The sequence below is a fragment of the Nerophis ophidion genome, linkage group LG26 (genome assembly GCF_033978795.1).
Source record: "Nerophis ophidion isolate RoL-2023_Sa linkage group LG26, RoL_Noph_v1.0, whole genome shotgun sequence".
Lineage (NCBI taxonomy): Eukaryota > Metazoa > Chordata > Actinopteri > Syngnathiformes > Syngnathidae > Nerophis > Nerophis ophidion.
The window spans coordinates 29204769-29226247 of NC_084636.1; the positions used below are offsets into that span (position 1 = coordinate 29204769).

The 21479-nt window shown below is 41.5% G+C and overlaps 2 protein-coding genes across 6 annotated transcripts in view; one reads left to right on the forward strand and one right to left on the reverse strand.

Moving 5' to 3' along the window:
* Positions 1-1296, reverse strand: part of slc44a5b (solute carrier family 44 member 5b) — an 87029-nt gene extending 85733 nt beyond the window's left edge. The window contains exon 1 of one of the 4 annotated variants that reach the window (XM_061887792.1): positions 874-1296. Coding sequence is in view for 1 of the 4 variants with exons in the window: in XM_061887793.1 (XP_061743777.1) it covers positions 874-910 (37 nt within the window). In the remaining 3 variants the exon portion in view is untranslated. The remainder of the gene's footprint in view (positions 1-873) is intronic. The other 3 variants (XM_061887794.1, XM_061887793.1, XM_061887795.1) reach the window with 3 other exon arrangements.
* ptgfr (prostaglandin F receptor (FP)) overlaps positions 1-21479 on the forward strand; it is a 131694-nt gene that overhangs the window by 73384 nt on the left and 36831 nt on the right. The window contains exons 1-2 of one of the 2 annotated variants that reach the window (XM_061887797.1): positions 709-819; positions 12864-13054. The gene's annotated coding sequence lies outside the window, so the exon portion shown is untranslated. Of the gene's footprint in view, positions 1-708; positions 820-12863; positions 13055-21479 lie in introns of those variants that run through there. The other variant, XM_061887796.1, reaches the window with a different exon arrangement.

The window sequence follows — 21479 nt, forward strand, 5'->3', positions numbered from 1 at the left end:
TATCATCCATGTATCCATTTTGGTATAAACTCAACTCGTCGTGTTTGGAGGAAGAAGAATACTGAGTTGCATCCCAAGAACACCATACCTACTGTGGAGCATGGGGGGTGGAAACATCATGTTTTGGGGCTGTTTTTTTTTCTGCTAAGGGGACAGGACGATTGATCCGTGTTAAGGAAAGAATGAATGGGGCCATGTAGCGTGAGATTTTGAGCCTAAACCTCCTTCCATCGATGAGAGCTTTGAATGGTTGACCAAATACTTACTTTTCACCATCATTTACAAATAAATTCTTTAAAATTCCTACAATGTGAATTCCTGGATTTTTTTTCACATTCTGTCTCTCCCAGTTGAAGTGTACCTATGATGAAAATTACAGACCTCTGTCATCATTATAAGTGGGAGAACTTGCACAATCGGTGGCTGACTAAATACTTTTTTGCCCCACTGTATATATATATATATATATATATATATATATATATATATATATATATATATATATATATATATATATGTATATATATATATATATATATATATATATATATATATATATATATATATATATATATAACATTAGGGACATATGAGTCCACCAATAGAGTAGCTGCCTAAAGTTATGTTTTATGGTCTAAAATGAAATAATTTAAATAGTTTGTTTAGAAGTTGCCAGAAAGCGAAAGTGCGCCGCTGAAAGCACGGCACCTGTTTTAATAAACAAGGACAATGTAACTTCACTAGCATCCGTCTGATAGCGACGTGCTAACATTCCTTTACTGCTGGCTGGAACAACACGACCGCCGGGCAGCAATAACGGTAATATTACAATATTACAGGAGAGTGGCGGGTAAGAAACAACAAAAGACTCACCGTAGTAGATGGGGGGAATGTCGGTCTTTCGAGCCATGACACTCAAACGGGACCAATGCGTCTTGTAACCGGGGACCGCATAAGACGAGTGGGAACCGCCGTGGACGTCAGCCGAAACAAATTCTGCGGCGCTGGGGAAGTGTTGGTCGGTAGGTCCGCCGGAGGATGCTCGCTTCGGCCACGCAGCTTGGAGCGTCAGTCTTGTTTACAGCTCGACGTCATTAATTATTCCAAAATGGCCTTAAAGGGTCCGCCGAAGCGTTTTCTTTGTTAGGGGTTAGTTTCCCCCCCAACCCCCCTTTTTTTTGCTAACTCTTTCCTTACATGTGGATGGAATCAATAATAGTGGCTAGAAAACAGAGGAACTGGCAAACTGGCGAATATACATGTTCCAAAATATAAAATACTGCAGTTTTTGTGTGTGCTTGGCAATAGTTGCCACGGAGAAACAACGACCCTTAGTGGACTTTAGAGGGTATTGCATATTTCCTTTTTGTTTTTAAACAAAGACTGGCATGGTTCTAGTGCAGTGGTTCTTAATGTGGGTTCGAGAGAACCCTTGGGGTTCGGTGAGTCGGCCTCAGCCAGTCAAGACACACCCGACTCATCCATACATGGCAACCTTGAGACCTCCGAATTCGGGAGATGGGGGGGGGGGGTATAATGTAGATCCCAGAAGAGTTAGTGCTGCAAGGGAATCTGGGTATTTGTTCTGTTGTGTTACGGTGAGGATTTCCTCCTAAAATGTGTTAATCATTTTTGTTTGGTGTGGGTTCACAGTGGGCTTCACGGTGGAAGAGGGGTTACAATACGAAGTTCCTGCAGTCCCGGGTTCAAATCCAGGCTCGGGATCTTTCTGTGTGGAGTTTGCTTGTTCTCCCCGTGAATGCGTGGGTTCCCTCCGGGTACTCCGGCTTCCTCCCACCTCCAAAAACATGCACCTGGGGATAGGTTGATTGGCAACACTAAATTGGCCCTAGTGTGTGAACGTGAGTGTGAATGTTGTCTGTCTATCTGTGTTGGCCCTGCGATGAGGTGGCGACTTGTCCAGGGTGTACCCCGCCTTCCGCCCGATTGTAGCTGAGATATTGCCAGCGCCCCCCGCGACCCCGAAAGGGAATAAGCGGTAGGAAATGGATGGATGGATGGATGGGTTCACAGTGTGGTGCATATTTGTAACAGTGTAAAAGTTGTTTATACGGCCACCCTCAGTGTGACCTGTATGGCTGTTGACCAAGTATGCCTTGCATTCACTTATGTGTGAGTAAAAGCCACATAAATGATGTGAATGCGCCGACACGCCATTAGTATGGAGGAGAAGCGGACGTGACGACAGGTTGTAGAGGACGCTAAAGGAGAATGGTTACCCCCGAGATATTTTCGGGAGGGGCACTGAAATTTGGGATTCCATCCATCCATTTTCTACCGCTTATTCCCTTTCGGGGTCGCGGGGGGCGCTGGCGCCTATCTCAGCTACAATCGGGCGGAAGGCGGGGTACACCCTGGACAAGTCGCCACCTCATCGCAGGGCCAACACAAATAAACAGACAACATTCACACTCACATTCACACACTAGGGCCAATTTAGTGTTGCCAATCAACCTATCCCCTTGGGATTCTCCCGGAAAAATCGGCAGGGTCGGCAAGTATGGACTCATCGTGTAAATAAAAACTTCTCTATATCGGCGTATCATGGATACGGCAACAGCAGAAGTCACACATTGATTTGCAGGTGTGTAATTTGTTGTGAGTTCATGCACGGTTCATTTTGTACACCAGGAAAAAAAGCATAGAAATTGGTCTTGAATTTGAAAAAAAATATAAAAATAAACCCCAAAAGAAGTGTTCGGTGAATGTGCGTATGAAACTGGTTGGGTTCGGAACGCCCAACAAGGTTAAGAACCACTGTTCTAGTGAGCAAATACATAACGAGCATTTCTGAATCAAATCTGTCTTAAGGAATCTAAGTCAAAATACTTAAAAGAATCATCAACATGCATTAATGTTTAATGTATTATACTGACATGCAAGCATGCAAAGATATGTCAGAGTGAGGGGGCGTGCAATCAAACAAGAGACGTGCATTGAAAAGGGACCTATCTGAGGTCGGGTCGCGGGGGCAGCAGCCTAAGCAGGGAAACCCAGACTTTCCTCTCCCCAGCCACCTCGTCCAGCTCTTCCCAGGGGATCCCGAGGCGTTCCCAGGCCAGCCATGAGACATAGTCTTCCCAATGTGTCCTGGGTCTTCTCCGTGGCCTCCTACCGGTTGGACGTTCCCTAAACACCTCCCTAGGGAGGCGTTTGGGTGGCATCCTGACCAGATGCCCGAACCACCTCATCTGGCTCCTCTGGATGTGGAGGAGCAGCGGCTTTACTTTGAGCTCCTCCCGGATGTCAGAGCTTCCCACCCTATCTCTAAGGGAGAGCCCCGCCACACGGTGGAGGAAACTCATTTCGGCCGCTTGTACCCGTGATCTTGTCCTTTCGGTCATAACCCAAAGCTCATGACCATAGGTGAGGATGGGAATGTAGATCGACCGGTAAATGGAGAGCTTTGCCTTCCGGCTCAGCTCCTTTTTCACCACAACGGATAGATACAGCGTCCGCATTACTGAAGACGCCGCACCGGTCCGCCTGTCGATCTCACGATCCACTCTTCCCTCACTCGTGAACAAGACTTCTAGGTACTTGAACTCCTCCACTTGGGGCAGGGTCTCCTCCCCAACCCGGACAGAACCATGGACTCGGACTTGGAGGTGCTGATTCTCATCCCGGCCGCTTCACGCTCGACTGCAAACCGATCGAGTGAGAGCTGAAGATCCCGGCCAGAAGAAGCCATCATCTGCAAAAAGCAGAGACCTAAGCACACCCCACTCTCTCCAAAAGTATTTGTCTTTTGAGAATTAACACTCTAAATACATATCTTGAATTCGTCGCTGCTATTTATCCCCCCCCATAAACGGTCGGAAATTTTTTTTTAGAAACATAGATTCAAACGTGGCTATAGATTCACCCGGTCACAACATTCGGTATACCTGCACACTATCCGATCAATTCAGAGATGCACATACTGTAGAAAGCTGGTGTCTAGCAGCATTTATGTCACTGCATGTCACACGACAGTGTTAGTAAGCGCATGACAAGATAATATGAAAATAATACTTTATCCTATTGTCAGTCTTGTTTACCGCTCAACGTCATTAATTACTCCAACATGGCCGCAGCATTTTCTTTGTTAGAGTTTAGTCGTCGTCCTCCCCCCCTTTTTTTTTGCAAACTCTGGCTTTACATGTGGATAAAATCGATAAGAGTGGTTACAAAACAGAGGAGTTGGCAAACTGACGAATGTACATGTTTCAAAAAAGAAAATACTGCAGTTTTTTGTGTGTGCTTGGCAATAATCGACACGGAGAAACAACGACCTCTAGTGGACTTTAAGGGGTGTGGCATATTTCCCTTTTGGTTCTAGTCCAGTGTTTTTCAACCTTTCCTGAGCCAAGGCACATTTTTTTCATTGAAAAAATCCGGAGGCACACCACCAGCAGAAATCATTAAGAAATGAAACTCAGCAGCCGATATTGACAGTAAAAAGTCATTTTTGCAATTAATGGATATTAATTCAAACCATAACCAAGCAAGCATCACTATAGGTCCTGTCTCTAAGTAGGTGTACTGTCACGACCTGTCACATCACGCCGTGACTTATTTTGAAGTTTTTGGTGTTTTCCTGTGTGTATTGTTTTAGTTCTTCTCTTGCGCTCCTATTCTTGGTGGCTTTTCTTGTTTTGTTGGTATTTTCCTGTAGCAGTTTCATGTCTTCCTTGAACGCTATTCCCCGCACCTGCTTTGTTTTCGCAATCAAGGCTAATTAAGTTGTGAAGACGCTATCCTGCTTTGTGTGGACATTGTTGATTGTCCTGTAATGTACGGATGTACTTTGTGGACGCCATCTGCTCCACAAGCTGTGAGTCTTTGCTGTCGTCCAGCATTCGGTTTTTGTTTACTTTGCAGCCAGTTCAGTTTTAGTTTCATTTTGCATAACTATCCCTAAGCTTCAATGGCTTTTCTTAGCAGCACTTGCCTTTTGTTTATTTTTGATTTAAGCGTTAGATACCTTTTTACCTGCACACTGCCTCCCGCTGTCATCTGCATATTGTGATCACGACAAACATCTACAAAGCAATTAGTTACCTACTGATATGGAAGAGTATTACATGGTTAAGCTGCCAAGTTGACCTCTAGACCAGTGGTTCTTAACCTGGGTGAGTCGGCCTCAGGGGTTCGGCTGAGTCTCCGCCACGGAGGTAAAGACACATCCGACTTATCGTGTAAATAAAAACTTCTCCCTATCAGCGTATTACGGATACCCCCAAACAATATTCCCTCTAATTTTCCATGTGATTTGCAGGTTTTGTGATTGATTGATTGAAACTTTTACTTGCAGAATGCAAGGGAAGAGAATACATTATATGAAACAGTAAAGTTTACACAGTACAGTACATATTCTGTACAATTGACCACTAAATGGTAACCCCCGAATAAGTTTTAAGTTTAAGTCGGGGTCCACGTTAATCAATTCATGGTAATGTGTGTAAGGTGTGTAATTTGTTGTGAGTTTATGCACTGTGTTGGTTTTGTTCTTTGAACAAGGTGATGTTTATGCACGGTTAATTTTGTGCACCAGTAAAAAAAACAGATGACTTTTTCTTGAATTTGAAAAAAAACTTTTAATTTTTCACTACAGAAAGGTTCGGGGTATGCGCATATGAAACTGGTGGTGTTCGGTACCTCCAACAAGGTTATGAACCACTGCTCTAGACAGTGCAGACGCTGTGGGGCGGTATAGCTCGGTTGGTAGAGTGGCCGTGCCAGCAACTTGAGGGTTGCAGGTTCGATTCCCGCTTCCGCCATCCTAGTCACTGCCGTTGTGTCCTTGGGCAAGACACTTTACCCACCTACTCCCAGTGCCACCCACACTGGTTTGAACGTAACTTAGATATTGGGTTTCACTATGTAAAGCGCTTTGAGTCACTAGAGAAAAGCGCTATATAAATATAATTCACTTCACTTCACTTCAACAACGGCACATTTGCAAATTATAATTACTGGTTTGCAAAAAATATTTGTATCCCAATTAGGTGAAATTACATATTCTCCCACGGTGCGCCAGACTGTATTTCACGGCACACTATTGTGTCCCGGCACAGTGGTTGAAAAACACTGTTCTAGTGAACAAAGAAATACGTGATGAGCATTTCTGAATCAAATCTGTGTTAAGGAATCTAAGTCAAAATGTTAAAAATAATTATCAACATGCATTAATGTTTAATGTATTATACTGATATGCAATCCTGCAAAGATATGTCAGAGTGAGGGGGCATGCAAACGCCCCTGAGCTGACATCAAGTAAGGGTTCATTGCCTTGCTTAAAGGCACATCAACAGTAGTTAGAAAGCAGACTAGCATATTTACAAATGTAGCGGCCATTGCTTTTTGTCTGCAGCTCGACTCAAACTGAAGTGCCCAAATCCTTGAGCCTCTTGTGCCTTGATGAAGGAGTGAGGATAAAGTGCCAGAATAGGTAGGAAGCATGCAAAAACCGGTGTGGGTGGCGGGGCGACCAAGAAGCTGCAGGTGCACAGTTAATATTGTGATCCAATCCGGTTGCTTCTGAAATTTGATTGCCAGGAATATTATAATAATATAGAGGATTAATCACCGTTTTAACTTGTCTGTGGACTGGAAACTAGGGGGGAAGCATTTGTTTAAAACTATCCTAGCTCAATCAAGAGAAGGTTGTCATCTTCTTCCTGATGTTTTACATAATATCTTTTGTAACGGGTGTTTAACAATGTGTAATGCACTTGGGTTTTGACGCTATAAATAGATTGATATCACAGCAGAACCAGATGGACCCTTTTTCCACCGCTCTACTGACAATGCTTTAGTACTTGTCCTCAGATGAAGCCCAACAATACTGCAGCACCTCACAAGAGTGAGTACGCCCTTGATATTTCAGCGAGTGTTTTGTTATATCCTTTAGGGCAGGGGTGCCCATTACGTCGATTGCGAGCTACCAGTCGACCGCGGGGGGTGTGTCAGTCGATCTCCAACCAGGCTTTTAAAAAAAATAGACCTAAAAATTAGTGATCATCAATCTTCACCAAGACGTCACTTAAATGACATTCACGGTACCGGAGGGTCTTGTGAGATGACGCTGGCTGCTGCAAGATCATTATTATGAAAATATGACCGAGAGGAAGGCGAGAAACACTTTTTATTTCAACAGACTCTCGCGCCGTACCTTCCGTCAAAACTCTAAAGGCCGACTGCTAATTTCCTATCTTCACAATAAAAGCCTTGCTTCATGCTGCCTGCGCTAACTAAATACAGAGTCTCGGAAAACTGGCGTGCACAAGCGATCCCTCAGAAAGCTGGCGTGCACATCACTTGTGCACGCCAGCTTTCCGAGACTCTTATTTTGTTAGCGCAGGCAGCATGAAGCAGGGCTTTTATTGTGAAGATAGGAAATGTGCAGTCGGCCTTTAGAGTTTTGACGGAAGGGACAGCGCGAAAGTCTGTTGAAATAAAAAGTGTTTCTCGCCTTCCTCTCTGTCATTTTTTCATAATAATGAACTGGCAGCAGCCAGCGTCATCTCACAAAACCCTCGGGTGCCGTGAATGTCAATCAAGCAAGCTACGGAATTTGCCGCCAATGTTTTTCTTGTAAAGTGTATGGAAGCTGGATGAATTAGATGCCAAAAACCAACCACTTTCATGTGGTATTGTACAGAAAGGACAACTTTTTTTCTCCTCCATTTGAAAATGTGGGCGTTATCATCATTACTGTCTGATTCCAATCAATGCAAGTCATCAGAATCAGGTAATACACCAACTTATATTTTTGTCTTTGTGAAAGAAAGACATCTATATGTGTTACACATGCTTGTATTATCATTAAACACATTTAACTTGTTTACAAAAGTGTCTCTTTCATAAATAAATAAATATAAATGATATATATAAATGAGGTAGATCCCCTCGAGTTGGTCAATTGAAAAGTAGCTCGCCTGCAGAAAAAGTGTGGGCACCCCTGCTTTAGGGGAATATTCAAGATGCATTACAAATGGATACACTTTGGAGTAGTCTTTGCACGGCTTGTATGGCAGTGTAGATTTACAGTCAACCGACAGCCGTTACAATCCAAATTGGAAGCTACATGAGTGAGTACAAAGATAACGGCCCAAAGGGATTAAGGTAGTGCTAGTGTAACGGGTGCTGACCGGTGCACATGTCTTTCTACATTAAGAAGTGGTGTCACTCAAGTCTCCCGTCCATCATTATCACAACAAACACAGCGCTGAGTCTAGGAGGCTTAAACTAGCGACATTTGTGTATTCAGGAGTTACATTGGTGCCGTTACCCGGATTTCTTCACTGGTCGACGCAAGCAGGGGTCCTCAAACCTTTTGACTGGAGTGCCACATTAGGGTTTAAAAAAATTATTAAAATAAAATGAAATTATATATGATGCCTGTAATGTCATTTAATTACCGGTACATAAAGCATCTAAATACATGTTGTATCTAAATTACTACACTAACTTTACTTCTGAATCTGTATGAAGAATTTTACAGTAACTTGTAGTTAAAATTTTACGATAATTTTTTTTTTTTCCATCTTATTTACTCCAATTTATTGCTCAATTGTTAGTGAGTGTGCGCTGATCCTGTTTAAACAGATGCTTTAACTCTCACAATGATTTAAGTCTACATATGCGTGTGATATCAACTTGAAGAGAGAAGTTTGCCCAACATAATATAAATGATAAATGGTAAATGGGTTGTACTTGTATAGCGCTTCTCTACCTTCAAGGTACTCAAAGCGCTTTGACACTACTTCCCCATTTGCCCATTCACACACACATTCACACACTGATGGAGGGAGCTGCCATGCAAGGCGCTAACCAGCACCCATCAGGAGCAAGGGTGAAGTGTCTTGCTCAGGACACAACAGACGTGACGAGCTTGCTACTAGGTGGGGATTGAACCAGAGACCCTCAGGTTGCGCACGGCCATTCTTCCACTGCGCCACGCCGTCCCTTATATCCATCCTTTCCTTTTCTACCGCTTGTCCCTTCCGGGGTAACAAAGTGGTGCTATCCCAACTGCACTCGGGGGCAAGGCAGGGCACACCCTGAAAAAAGTCACTTACCCGCAGGGCCAATACAGAGAGAGACGGACAACATTCACACTCACATTCACACACTAGGGCTAACTTTAGTGTTGCTAATCAGCCTATCCCCAGGTGCATGTCTTTGGAGGTGGGAATCAGCCGGAGTACCCGGAGATAACCCATGCAGTCGCAGGAAAAACATGCAAACTCCACACAGAAAGACCACAAGCCTGGTAATCGAACCTTTTGATTGATTTGATTGAAAGTGTTATTAGTAGATTGCACAGTACAGTACATACAGTATCCCGTACAATTGACCACTAAACGGTAAAACCCGAATACGTTTTTCAACTTGTTTAAGTCGGCGTCCACGTAAATCAGTTCATGGTACAAATATATACTATCAGCATGATACAGTCATCACACAAGTTAATCATGTGAGTATATACATTGAATTATTTACATTATTTACAATCCAGGGGGGAAGATTTGGAGAGGGGGGTTGGGGACGCTAGGATGCCAACCACTACACCACTGTGCTGAATATGTAAAATTACAGTACAACCTGCGATAAAGCCCGATATTTGGGTGAACTCGCCAATATAATATAATACACACAACAAACCTTTTTTTCGCTACACAGCACAACAATCATTTTGTACAAAAATAAAATATAGAAGATTTACAATATTATCAGGAAATGATAAGTGAAACTTCAGTTTGTTAAACCATTATTTATAACAAGCTTTAGCTAATAAACTGAACAACCAATGTATTGACATCCCCCATTACTGCAACATGAAGTATAAACGATAAAACATTGGATATTAGGAGTGTGTGAACCACTTCTACCTTGTTTAATTCCCCCAACACCTCCCCTTAAAATTTTGTAATTAATCAGGAATATCAAGCAGCCAAAGTGTGTCAAACATGTCAAAGCGTGGAGGGAAAGTTATTTTTACCCATCATGTTCTGTGGGGGATTTAGGTATGTGTATATTTGAATTGTGTGTTGTGCTTAGACATTTTTGTCCAGATAGTTAGTGGGCAGGTTGTGTGTTTTGTACCACGAGTATTAACTTTCTGTGTTGGTTTTGGATTATTTGGATCATGGGTGAGAAAGGTATTCTGAATTTACTTGGGAAAATCTGAGGATTACACTTAATAGCCAGTGGATACAGCACTTCAAAAAAAAGCTGTACTTTCTGCAATGGGGCACTGAAAGCATGTGGCGAAACACATTCCCTTTCCTTCACGCCCATATAAATTAACTCAATGCACTTGTATAATGGTGTAGTAATGCTCATAGTCAAAGATTAACGATATTGAAATAATTCATTAGATGGCAGCGCATTTGCAAAATTAAAATTTGAATGTCAAAAATTAATTTGGAACATCTGGCGGTCCAGATTGTGGACGCTGGCCGGCCAAATCTGGGCCATAGTTTGGGGACCCCAGCACTGGATAATAATGGATATTATCTGGACATGTTTACAGTTGTATTCACTTGTGTTGACAGTTATTTAGAGCAGTGGTTCTCAACCTTTTTTCAGTGATGTACCCCCTGTGAACATTTTTTTAATTCAAGTACCCCCTAATCAGAGCAAATAATTTTTGGTTGAAAAAAGGAGGTAAAGAAGTAAAACACAGCACTATGTCATCAGTTTCTGATTTATTAAATTGTATAACAGAGCAAAATATTGCTCATTTGTAGTGGTCTTTCTTGAAAAAAAGATATAAAAGTAACTAAAAACTTGTTGAAAAATAAACAAGTGATTCAATTATAAATAACGATTTCTACACATAGAAGTAATCATCAACTTAAAGTGACCTCTTTGGGGATTGTAATAAAGGATTCATGAACTTAATTCTAAACATTTCTTCACAGAAAAATAAATATTTAAAGGCCTACTGAAACCCACTACTACCGACCACGCAGTCTGATAGTTTATATATCAATGATGAAATATTAACATTGCAACACATGCCAATACGGCCTCTTTAGTTTACTAAATTGCAATTTGAAATTTCCCGCGAAGTGTCCTGTTGAAAACGTTGCAGAATGCTGACGTGTACGCGTGATGTCACGGACTGTTAGGAAATATTAGCGCTGCGCACACACACAGCTAAAAGTCGTCTGCTTTAACCACATAATTACACAGTATTTTGGACATTTGTGTTGCTGAATCTTTTGCAATTTGTTCAATTAGTAATGGAGAAGTCAAAGTAGAAAGATGGAGTTGGGAAGCTTTAGCCTTTAGCCACACAAACACATGGTGATTCCTGTTTAAAATTCCCGGAGGTGAAACTTTATTATGGATCAGAGCGGTCAAGCGAACATGGATCCCGACCACTTGTCAACCAGCAGTTTTCGGTGAGAAAATTGTGGTAAAAAGTCGCCACTTACCGGATATCAGCTGAGCTTGTGCCGTCCGTACAGCTGCCGTCAACTTCCATCAGACACTGGCGTCAACACACCCGTGGGAACACCCTTCCGATTATCAGGTAACATTAAACTCACTAAAACACTAGCAACACAATAGAAAGATAAGGGATTTCCCAGAATTATCCTAGTAACTGTGTCTAAAAACATCTGAATCCATCCCAATGCAATCGCGTTTTTTTGTTGTTCTTTTCTAGTCCGTCGCTATCAATATCCTCAAACAAGAATCTTTCATCCTTGCACAAATTAATGGGGAAATTGTCGTTTTCTCGGTCCGAATAACTGTTTTTGTTGGAGGCTCCCATTAAAAACAATGTGAGGATGTGAGGAGCCATCAACGGGTGACGTCATCATCTGCGACTTCCGGTAAAGGCAGGGCTTTTCTGTTAGCGACCAAAAGTTGCGAACTTTATTGTCGATGTTCTCTATTAAATCCTTTCAGCAAAAATATGGCAATATCGTGAAATGATCAAGTATGACACATAGAATGGACCTGCTATCCCCGTTTAAATAAGAAAATCTCATTTTAATAGGCTTTTAACATCAATATTTATGGAACATGTCCACAAAAATCTAGCTGACAACACTGAATATTGCATTGTTGTATTTTTTTTTCACAGTTTATGAATTTACACTCATATTTTGTTGAAGTATTATTCAATGAATATATTTATAAAGGAATTTTGAATCGTTGCTATTTTTACAATATTAAAAAAAAATCTCACGTACCTCTTGGCATACCTTCAAGTACCCCCAGGGAAACGCGTACCACCATTTGAGAACCACTGCATTACTCTCTTTCTGTGGATGGTAAGTATATGCAGCAATAAAAGCTGCATACTGACTACGCTCATGTATATCCAAGTTTACTTTTTCTTCTAGAATTGTACCTAGAGAAGATATACAGTGACAAAAACTGCTATTGCGGATCAGTTTTTCATAACATTATCATCCACCTCAATGAAAATGTTAAAAGATGTCAAGGGGAATACGTTGTAGCTGTCTATTCAATACACACATGAACTCCTATGAACCCGCAGGGAACCCTGCCACACCAGGACCAGATGCAGGAAGATACGGAGGTGCTTAGGATCACGGGGAACGCAGCACAGTGCGGCAGTTTGCATGGGTGAGGGGTGGGAGAGTGGCGCTTCTTTTTGAGCTGTGTACTCACGTCCCACTCATGCGTGCTGAGGACTCTCGGCACTCTGTGATGAGATGCAGAATCCTCTCGTGCGTATAGGAAAATAAGGAAGCGCATGGTAACAATAAATGACACCTGTAGAAAAATGTTTTTTTATGTATTTTGTATTTTCCACAATGTGTAATATACTGTATAATGACTGAAAAGGTCTGTCCCATGTGTCTCTCCAGTGCCAAGGGTTTTGCGGCAGCCTCATCATCATCATCACCATGGTTACTGGTTTGATGTTGGCAGATCATCGTCATCACCATCATCCCGCCATGAGGAAAGTCCTGCGTCCGCCACTGAGAAGCCAAAGAGACCTCAGAGACCGATTGCATCATCAACACTTGAGGGCTAGACTAGTGTCATGGACCGCAAGGTAAATAATATGCCATGTCTGCGGTTTTAGCTAAATGCACACTCGTAAGGTACACCTGCATTGCTCTGATATAAGAGCTATATCAGGAAATGTTTACAAAGGTAACAGTTTGATTTGTAGTGGTGCAAAAAAATTTACATTTTTAATTTCACCATCTTTGCTGATTCAGTCTTTTAGTTCAACAAACAATAGACATGACGGCGTGGCGCAGTGGAAGAGTGGCCGTGCGCAAACCGAGGGTCACTGGTTCAAATCCCACCTAGAACCAACCTCGTCACGTCCGTTTTGTCCTGAGCAAGACACTTCACCCTTGCTCCTGATGGGTGCTGGTTGGCGCCTTGCATGGCAGCTCCCTCCATCAGTGTGTGAATGTGTGTGTGAATGGGTAAATGTGGAAGTAGTGTCAAAGCGCTTTGAGTACCTTGAAGGTAGAAAAGCGCTATACAAGTACAACCCATTTACCATTTACATGCATTCAAAGGGGGCCTATGATGATTTTAATCTACATTTAAAACACTTCCTTGTGGTTGAGTTGAGTTTGAGTTTATTTCGAACATGCAAGCATACAACATTCTTGTATGCTTGCTTCACGGTGGCAGAGGGGTTAGTGCGTCTGCCTCACAATACGAAGGTCCTGCAGTCCTGGGTTCAGATCCAGGCTCGGGATCTTTCTGTGTGGAGTTTGCATGTCCTCCCCGTGAATGCGTGGGTTCCCTCCGGGTACTCTGGCTTCCTCCCACCTCAAAGACATGCACCTGGAGATAGGTTGATTGGCAACACTAAATTGGCCCTAGTGTGTGAATGTTGTCTGTCTATCTGTGTTGGCCCTGCGATGAGGTGGCGACTTGTCCAGGGTGTACCCCGCCTTCCGCCCGATTGTAGCTGAGATAGGCGCCAGCGCCCCCCGCGACCCCAAAAGGGAATAAGCGGTAGAAAATGGATGGATGGATGCAAGCATACAACATGATACTAGGTAATAGGTATTGGATATTTTGGTGTCTACCTTTGATGTATATTTTGCCCCACAAAGACTTTTCATAGCACGTTTTTTGAGTCTGTCTGCAAGATGTTTATTTGTGCAGGCGTTGCCAGATAGTAAATACAAAGTATGACCCACTCTCTCCAAAAGTTTTCTAATTTGTCTTTTGAAAATTAACACTTTAAATAGATATCTTGAATTCGTCGGCACTATTTTTTTCCCCATGCACGGTCGAAAACATTTTTTACACACATAGATTCAAACATGGATATAGATTCAGCCGGTCACAACATTCGGTATACCGGCACACCCTCCGATCGATTCAGAGATGCATATACGGTAGAAAGCTGCTGTCTAGCATCATTTATGTCACTGCATGTCACACAACTGTGTTAGTAAGTGTATGACAAGATTATATGAAAATAATACTTTTTCCTACCATTTTTGTGTATGACAACCTAAAGCAGACTCTAGCTGAGAGCTTTATTACTTTACTATATGTCCAAATAAGTACGACCACCTCCCTCTCACGTTACAATGTTACATCATGAGAGACGACAACACACAAAACTTTTTTTTTTTAGGATTCTGAAGATAAAAAAAAAATGCTTGCAAGATGTGGCTAATGGAAGTCCCCTATGTTCCCTTCAACGCATTCTAAAACAAATACAAAACCCTTCTATCAATGTTTTATGTTATATATAATGTAATAACAGACACATCCTTTTAAGCATTACTGGAACTTATTTCCTGGACACATTTATTTCCGTGGCCTTGGAAACGCACTTCTCACTTCCGTGTTTGTTCCCACTTCTGGCAACAAACGCGTGTGTTTCCTTATCGTGGCAGACTTCATAATAGACGACAAATATGACTATTTTTGGACAAATGAGGAATCACAATGTTATCTTTTTGAAGCTGAATATACAGAGGATGAGAAGCTAAGTTAGCACAAAGAGGGGGTGAAACGTTGAAGCAGACGAAAGCCGAGAGAGTCAGGATTGGCATGACTTTAACATGGGTTCTTCCGAGGATGTCGTAGTCGTAATGATTTGTGCAGTCCTTTGAGACATTTGTGATTTGGGGCTATATAAATAAACATTTGATTGATTGATTGATTGATTGATTGACTTTGTGTTGTAAATGTGAAACTTGGCGCCAAGCTATGCCGAGAGCTTTAGCTGCACTGAGTGGCACAGAATGTTAATATTGATAAAAAGTTGTTTTGTATCTGACGAGGAGGACACTGCTTAATGAAACTGCATCACAACGAAAGACAAACTGTTTGCACTAACACACCTGCAGTGGTAAAAAAACGTTTTTCCACTTACCCAAAATAAACTGGAAACGTCACCTGCCAGCTTGACCAAACAGTCAATTGAGTGAGTCAGTATACTTAAATAAAGTATTGTTGGCGGCTATTTCAGGTGCATTTTATGAGTGATTTAGAGGCAGAATGGATTGCTCCCTTTAGTTGCATTGCTAGCCACCAAACAAACCGATTATGACAGATTAGAATGCAAAAATGCAAAACCTAACATGTTCTTATATTTCATTTAGATTGTGACAGTCTATATGGCACATATAGACTGTATTTATATTATTCACATGTAAAAAAAATACCTAAATGTTTATTGTCTATTGTGAGCGAACTGTGGTGCTGAATTTTCCCCAGGGATCAATAAAGTACTTTCTATTCTATTTTATTAAATCCACAATGAACAGTTCCTCATTGTGCCTTCCTACTGTACAATAACTCTGTTAGAATGATAGATGATCTCTTTTTGCAAGCCGACTTAACTCTGTAGTTTATACTTTCTCAATTCATAATTCATGTACCAGCCATGAAAGATTAAGCGGCAAAAAAGACAAAAAGAAAGATAGATTTTTACTCTATAGGGATTATTGCTGCGCACAGTAGACTACAGTCACCTCCCTTACACTTCCACCGCTGTTGCTTCCTCGTAAAATCAATTAGTGTGCACAACTTATTCAAAGTGAACCTCCTCACCTCCTCACTTTGCTTCAACCTATTGTGATAAGGACACACAGTCTACTAATGGCAAACCATATCAGAGGTTTGCTGGAGGCGCATTGGGCATGTCTCCCGTCCAAAGGCAAAACCCAGTAACTCAATTTTGGTCAAAACTGAGCTGATAATAATTTTCAATCAATCAATCAATGTTTATTTATATAGCCCCAAATCACAAATGTCTCAAAGGACTGCACAAATCATTACGACTACAACATCCTCGGAAGAACCCACAAAAGGGCAAGGAAAACTCACACCCAGTGGGCAGGGAGAATTCACATCCAGTGGGACGCCAGTGACAATGCTGACTATGAGAAACCTTGGAGAGGACCTCAGATGTGGGCAACCCCCCTCCCCCTCTAGGGGACCGAAAGCAATGGATGTCGAGCGGGTCCAACATGATACTGTGAAAGTTCAATCCATAGTGGCTCCAACACAGCCGCGAGAGTTCAGTTCAAAGCGGATCCAAGACAGCAGCGAGAGTCCCGTCCACAGGAAACCATCTCAAGCGGAGGCGGATCAGCAGCGTAGAGATGTCCCCAACCGATACAGGCGAGCGGTCCATCCTGGGTCCCGACGAGCGGTCCATCCTGGGTCTCGACTCTGGACAGCCAGTACTTCATCCATGGTTATCGGACCGGACCCCCTCCACAAGGGAAGGGGGGACATAGGAGAAAGAAAAGAAGCGGCAGATCAACTGGTCTAAAAAGGAGGTATATTTAAAGGCTAGAGTATACAGATGAGTTTTAAGGTGAGACTTAAATGCTTCTACTGAGGTAGCATCTCGAACTGTTACCGGGAGGGCATTCCAGAGTACTGGAGCCCGAACGGAAAACGCTCTATAGCCCGCAGACTTTTTTGGGGCTCTAGGAATCACTAATAAGCCGGAGTCTTTTGAACGCAGATTTCTTGCCGGGATATATGATACAATACAATCGGCAATTTTGGAGTTCCTAGGTGATATACTTTACATTAGTGTATGCGATATTGTAATTTGTTCCGTAAGTAAGCTGTTACGCGCATGGCAGGACCTAGATACAACAGAAAAACCTAGTATCTCAAGAGACCAATCGGAGCTTCTTTGTCAGTCGCCTTATTATCTTTAATGAGACATTTGCACGAATGGGGGCCGACGGTCAACCTGATATTATGGCACGAGGGGATAATTGGAAGATTGGCCCAGGACGTTGCAAGCACCTTCATTAAATGTATTGTTCTTGATTCTTCCCCTTGCATACTCTTTTGGGCAGATAACTGTGGAGGTCAAAATAAAAACTGGACGCTGTACACGGCTCTTGCCCAATGTGCAAACGCAGAATGGGGCCCACCCGAGATTGTGATAAAACATCTGGAGAAAGGGCACACGTTCATGAGAGCAGATTCAATCCATGGCTCAATCGGCAAGAAAATGAAAGCTCAAGAAAACATCTATACGTTTGATGACTTTGTAGATCTTTGTAAGACAGCATCAAGATGGATTGGTTTTCCCTTGTTTTTAAAAAAAAACAGCTAGAAGTGAGTTACTAGGTTTTGCCTTTGGACAGGAGATGTGCAGTTGTTATTTTTATCAAAGCTTCATACGCACAAGTCATATTTTGTTAGGGTTATCCGGCTTCAGCATAACCATTCAGTTGTCTCTGAATATTTTAGTTAAAATACTCAGAAAATATCGGGGCCATATTTTCAATAAGCCAAGGACCGGGGGGGGGATGGATCTTATTATTAGTCTCATTTTGTATTTTCCGGAGAACCAGCGTTCTCTACAGTAGAGATTTAATTTGGATCAATTTATTTTGTCAGAGTTACAGTAGCACTCTGCTGTTTTTAAGGACCTTCTGCAAAAAAGCCAGTAAAAAAAAATCATGTTTGAAGTGTGAGTCACTAACAAGTATTTTGAACTGAACTCACGGGCCACCAGTTAAATAGCCCAAATGATTAATGACCTAAAACGGAACTTTGAGGAAGAAATGACTATTGACGGCATCTGAAGTAAGCAAGCTACAGTAACGCGTTAGTTACATAAATTACATATGAAAGACAATAGTAACTGCTAAAACTGAGAGCACTTAAAGGAGTGCCTGGAGGAATGCCTCAGTTATGTAAACCATAAGTTTTGACCCTAGTATTCTATCTTTGGGTCACATTTTGAGGTCAATGTGAGGTTCTGCCAATGTATTTACAGTGGTCAAAGTTCCTGTATACAACAGGAGCACTCTAGTCTTTACAAATTTGCTGCAAAAATGTTTTTCCCCAAAGGTTTAAATCGGGGCTTCACGGTGGAAGAGGGGTTAGTGCTTCTGCCTCACAATACGAAGGTCCTGCAGTCCTGGGTTCAAATCCAGGCTCGGGTTCTTTCTGTGTGGAGTTTGCATGTTCTCCCCGTGAATGCGTGGGTTCCCTCCGGGTACTCCGGCTTCCTCCCACTTCCAAAGACATGCACCTGGGGATAGGTTGATTGGCAACACTAAATTGGCCCTAGTGTGTGAATGTGGGTGTGAATGTTGTCTGTCTATCTGTGTTGGCCCTGCGATGAGGTGGCGACTTGTCCAAGGTGTACACCGCCTTACGCCCTAATGCAGCTGAGATAGGCTCCAGCGACCCAGAAAAAGGAAAAACGGAAGAAAATGGATGGATGGATGGGTTTAAATTGATCACGGAGGCCGGTAAGCTGTCTTTACAAGGCTGGATTTGGAGCCTCGGCTGCCAGTTGAATAGACCGCCCTTGAACTATAGGGACACTTATTAAAGTTTAAACATTTTTAAAAGAAGTTTGTGTGTACCCATACAGTGACATGGGACATACAGTGGCATACATAACATGGCCATGTTTTATTCATGATGTGTGAGGAAGTGCAAATGTGTCTCTGACAAGTGTTTTCTAAGCACAAACAATGTATTTGTAAACTGCTCGGTCAGCATTAATACGCTCCCATTAATACACTTTAAAGCGCAACTACACTAGGAGGTTGCCTACAGCCACATGTGTAAATGCTAAATATAGCAGTTCTTTGCCTCCATGGGATTATTAAATATGTTAATGGCAGCTTGTTTGTAAAATTATTAACTATCTTAATAGGAACATGTATGTCAAGTTATGAAATATTTTAATGACGTATATATGTCCTGTTATGAAATATGTTAATGTCAAGTTATGAAATATGTTTATGGTGTATATATGCCAAGTTATGAAATATGTTAATGACATTTATATAAAAAAATATGAAATATGTTAATGATGTATATATATCCAGTTATAAAATATGTTAATTATGTACATATGTTATGTAATATGTTAATTATGCATATATGTCCAGTTATGAAATATGTTAGACGTATATATAACAAATTATAAAAATATGTTAATGAAAAGTTATGAAATATGTTAATGGTGTGTATATGTACATTTATGAAATAAATTAATGACATTTATATGTCAAGATATAAAAAAATGGTAATGGTGTATATATGTCAAGTTATGAAATATGTTAATGACATACATATGTAAAAATATGAAAATATGTTGATGTATATATGTGAAGTTAAGAAATATGTTAATGACATATATATGTAAAAAAGATGAAATATGTTAATGATGTATAAATGTCAAGTTATGAAATATGTTAATTTTATATATATATATATATATATATATATATATATATATAGTAATCATTGTCGACATCCCACTGGGGTGAGTTTTTCCTTGCCCTTATGTGACTCTACCGAGGATGTCGTGGTTTCTGCAGCCCTTTGAGACACTTGTGATTTAGGGCTATATAAATAAACATTGATTGATACAGTGACATTGATTTAGGAATCAATGTGTTTGACCTGCACAGACTCCGAAGATGCATTGCAAGACATGCGCCTTCATCACCAGCTGCGACCAGCTAACTAGCGGCAAGAGACCTCTCTGTGTGTCATCCGAATGAACCACGCGCCCAGCATTGGCTACGACCAAGATGTCGGGTGGTTACTTGTCTACGCATCCTAAGGTGCTGCAGGGACAGTAGAAGTTGCTTCACCCTTGTCTTCTGGGGGCCGAGCAGCTCTGTGAAGCAGGACGGCAGAGGCCTTGTGTTTACTGTTCTGAAGATGCTGAAACAGCAGCTGCCTGGCCTCAAAGTGTATATAATTTCCAGACACAAAATGATGCCGTTAGATGAGCTGTTAGAAAAAGGAAACTGCCATTGACAGGTAAATGTTCATGCAGTTAGTTGGTGAGATCAGGTACAAAATGGAGAATATGGATACAGAATTTGTATTGAATCTTCTCAGATCGTAATTGATTTTGGTTTTACAAAATATAATCGTATTTGCCTGGCAATGTACTGGTTAGTTGACAACAGCCATTGTCCTGGAACTGTGTGACAGAATCAACATTGACTTCTGCTGGTAAATATACGGTGGTCGACAGTGGCAAACGTGCTGCAACGTCCAAAACACACAAGTGCGGGGCAAACGTACAACAACATTTAAAATAGATGCAAACTGCAAAAACACGTGCAATACAGGAAGAACCCAACTCATTAAACATTTAGCTCTGCAGTATTGTTTTAAAAAAATGCTTTTTAAATTTACCTTTTCACTCCGTCAACATTCTTCCTGGCATCCCGCTGATATTTGTATATAACTGTCAGAACTGGGAGGTACAAAAATTGAGCTGTTTGGCCACGATACCCAGCAATATGTTTGATCGAGAAAAGGGGAGGCCTTTAATCCCAAGAACACCACACCTACTGTCAAGCATGGTGATGGTAGTATTATGCTGCCAATGGAACTGGTGCTTTACAAAGAGTAAATGGGACAATGAAAAAGGAGGATTACCTCCAAATTCTTCTGGACAACCTCAAATCATCAGCCCGAAGGTTGGGTCTTGGGCACAGTTGGGTGTTCCAACATGACAATGTCCCAAAACACACATAAAAAGTGGTAAAGGAATGGCTAAATCAAGCTACAGTTAAGGTTTTAGAATGGCCTTCCCAAAGTCCTGACTTAAACGTGTGGACAATGCTGAAGAAACAAGTCTGTGTCAGAAAACCAATACATTTAGCTGAACTGCACCAATTTTGTCAAGAGGAATGGTCAAAAATTCAACCAGAAGCTTTTGGATGGCTACCAAAAGTGTGTTATTGCAGTGAAACTTTCCAAGGGACATGTAACCAAATATTAACATTGCTGTATGTATACTTTTGACCCAGCAGATTTGGTCACATTGTCAGTAGACGCATAATAAATTCATAAAAGAACCAAACTTCATTAAGGATTTTTGTACTCCAATCACTGTATCACAAAAAAATAAGAGTTATAGAAATGATTGGAAACTCAAGCTGTGATCAAAAATGTCTTAATTTGCCATTAGCCTTCCCTGTTTAAATGTGTCACTTCTGGTTTCAGAAACTCAGGACAAATAT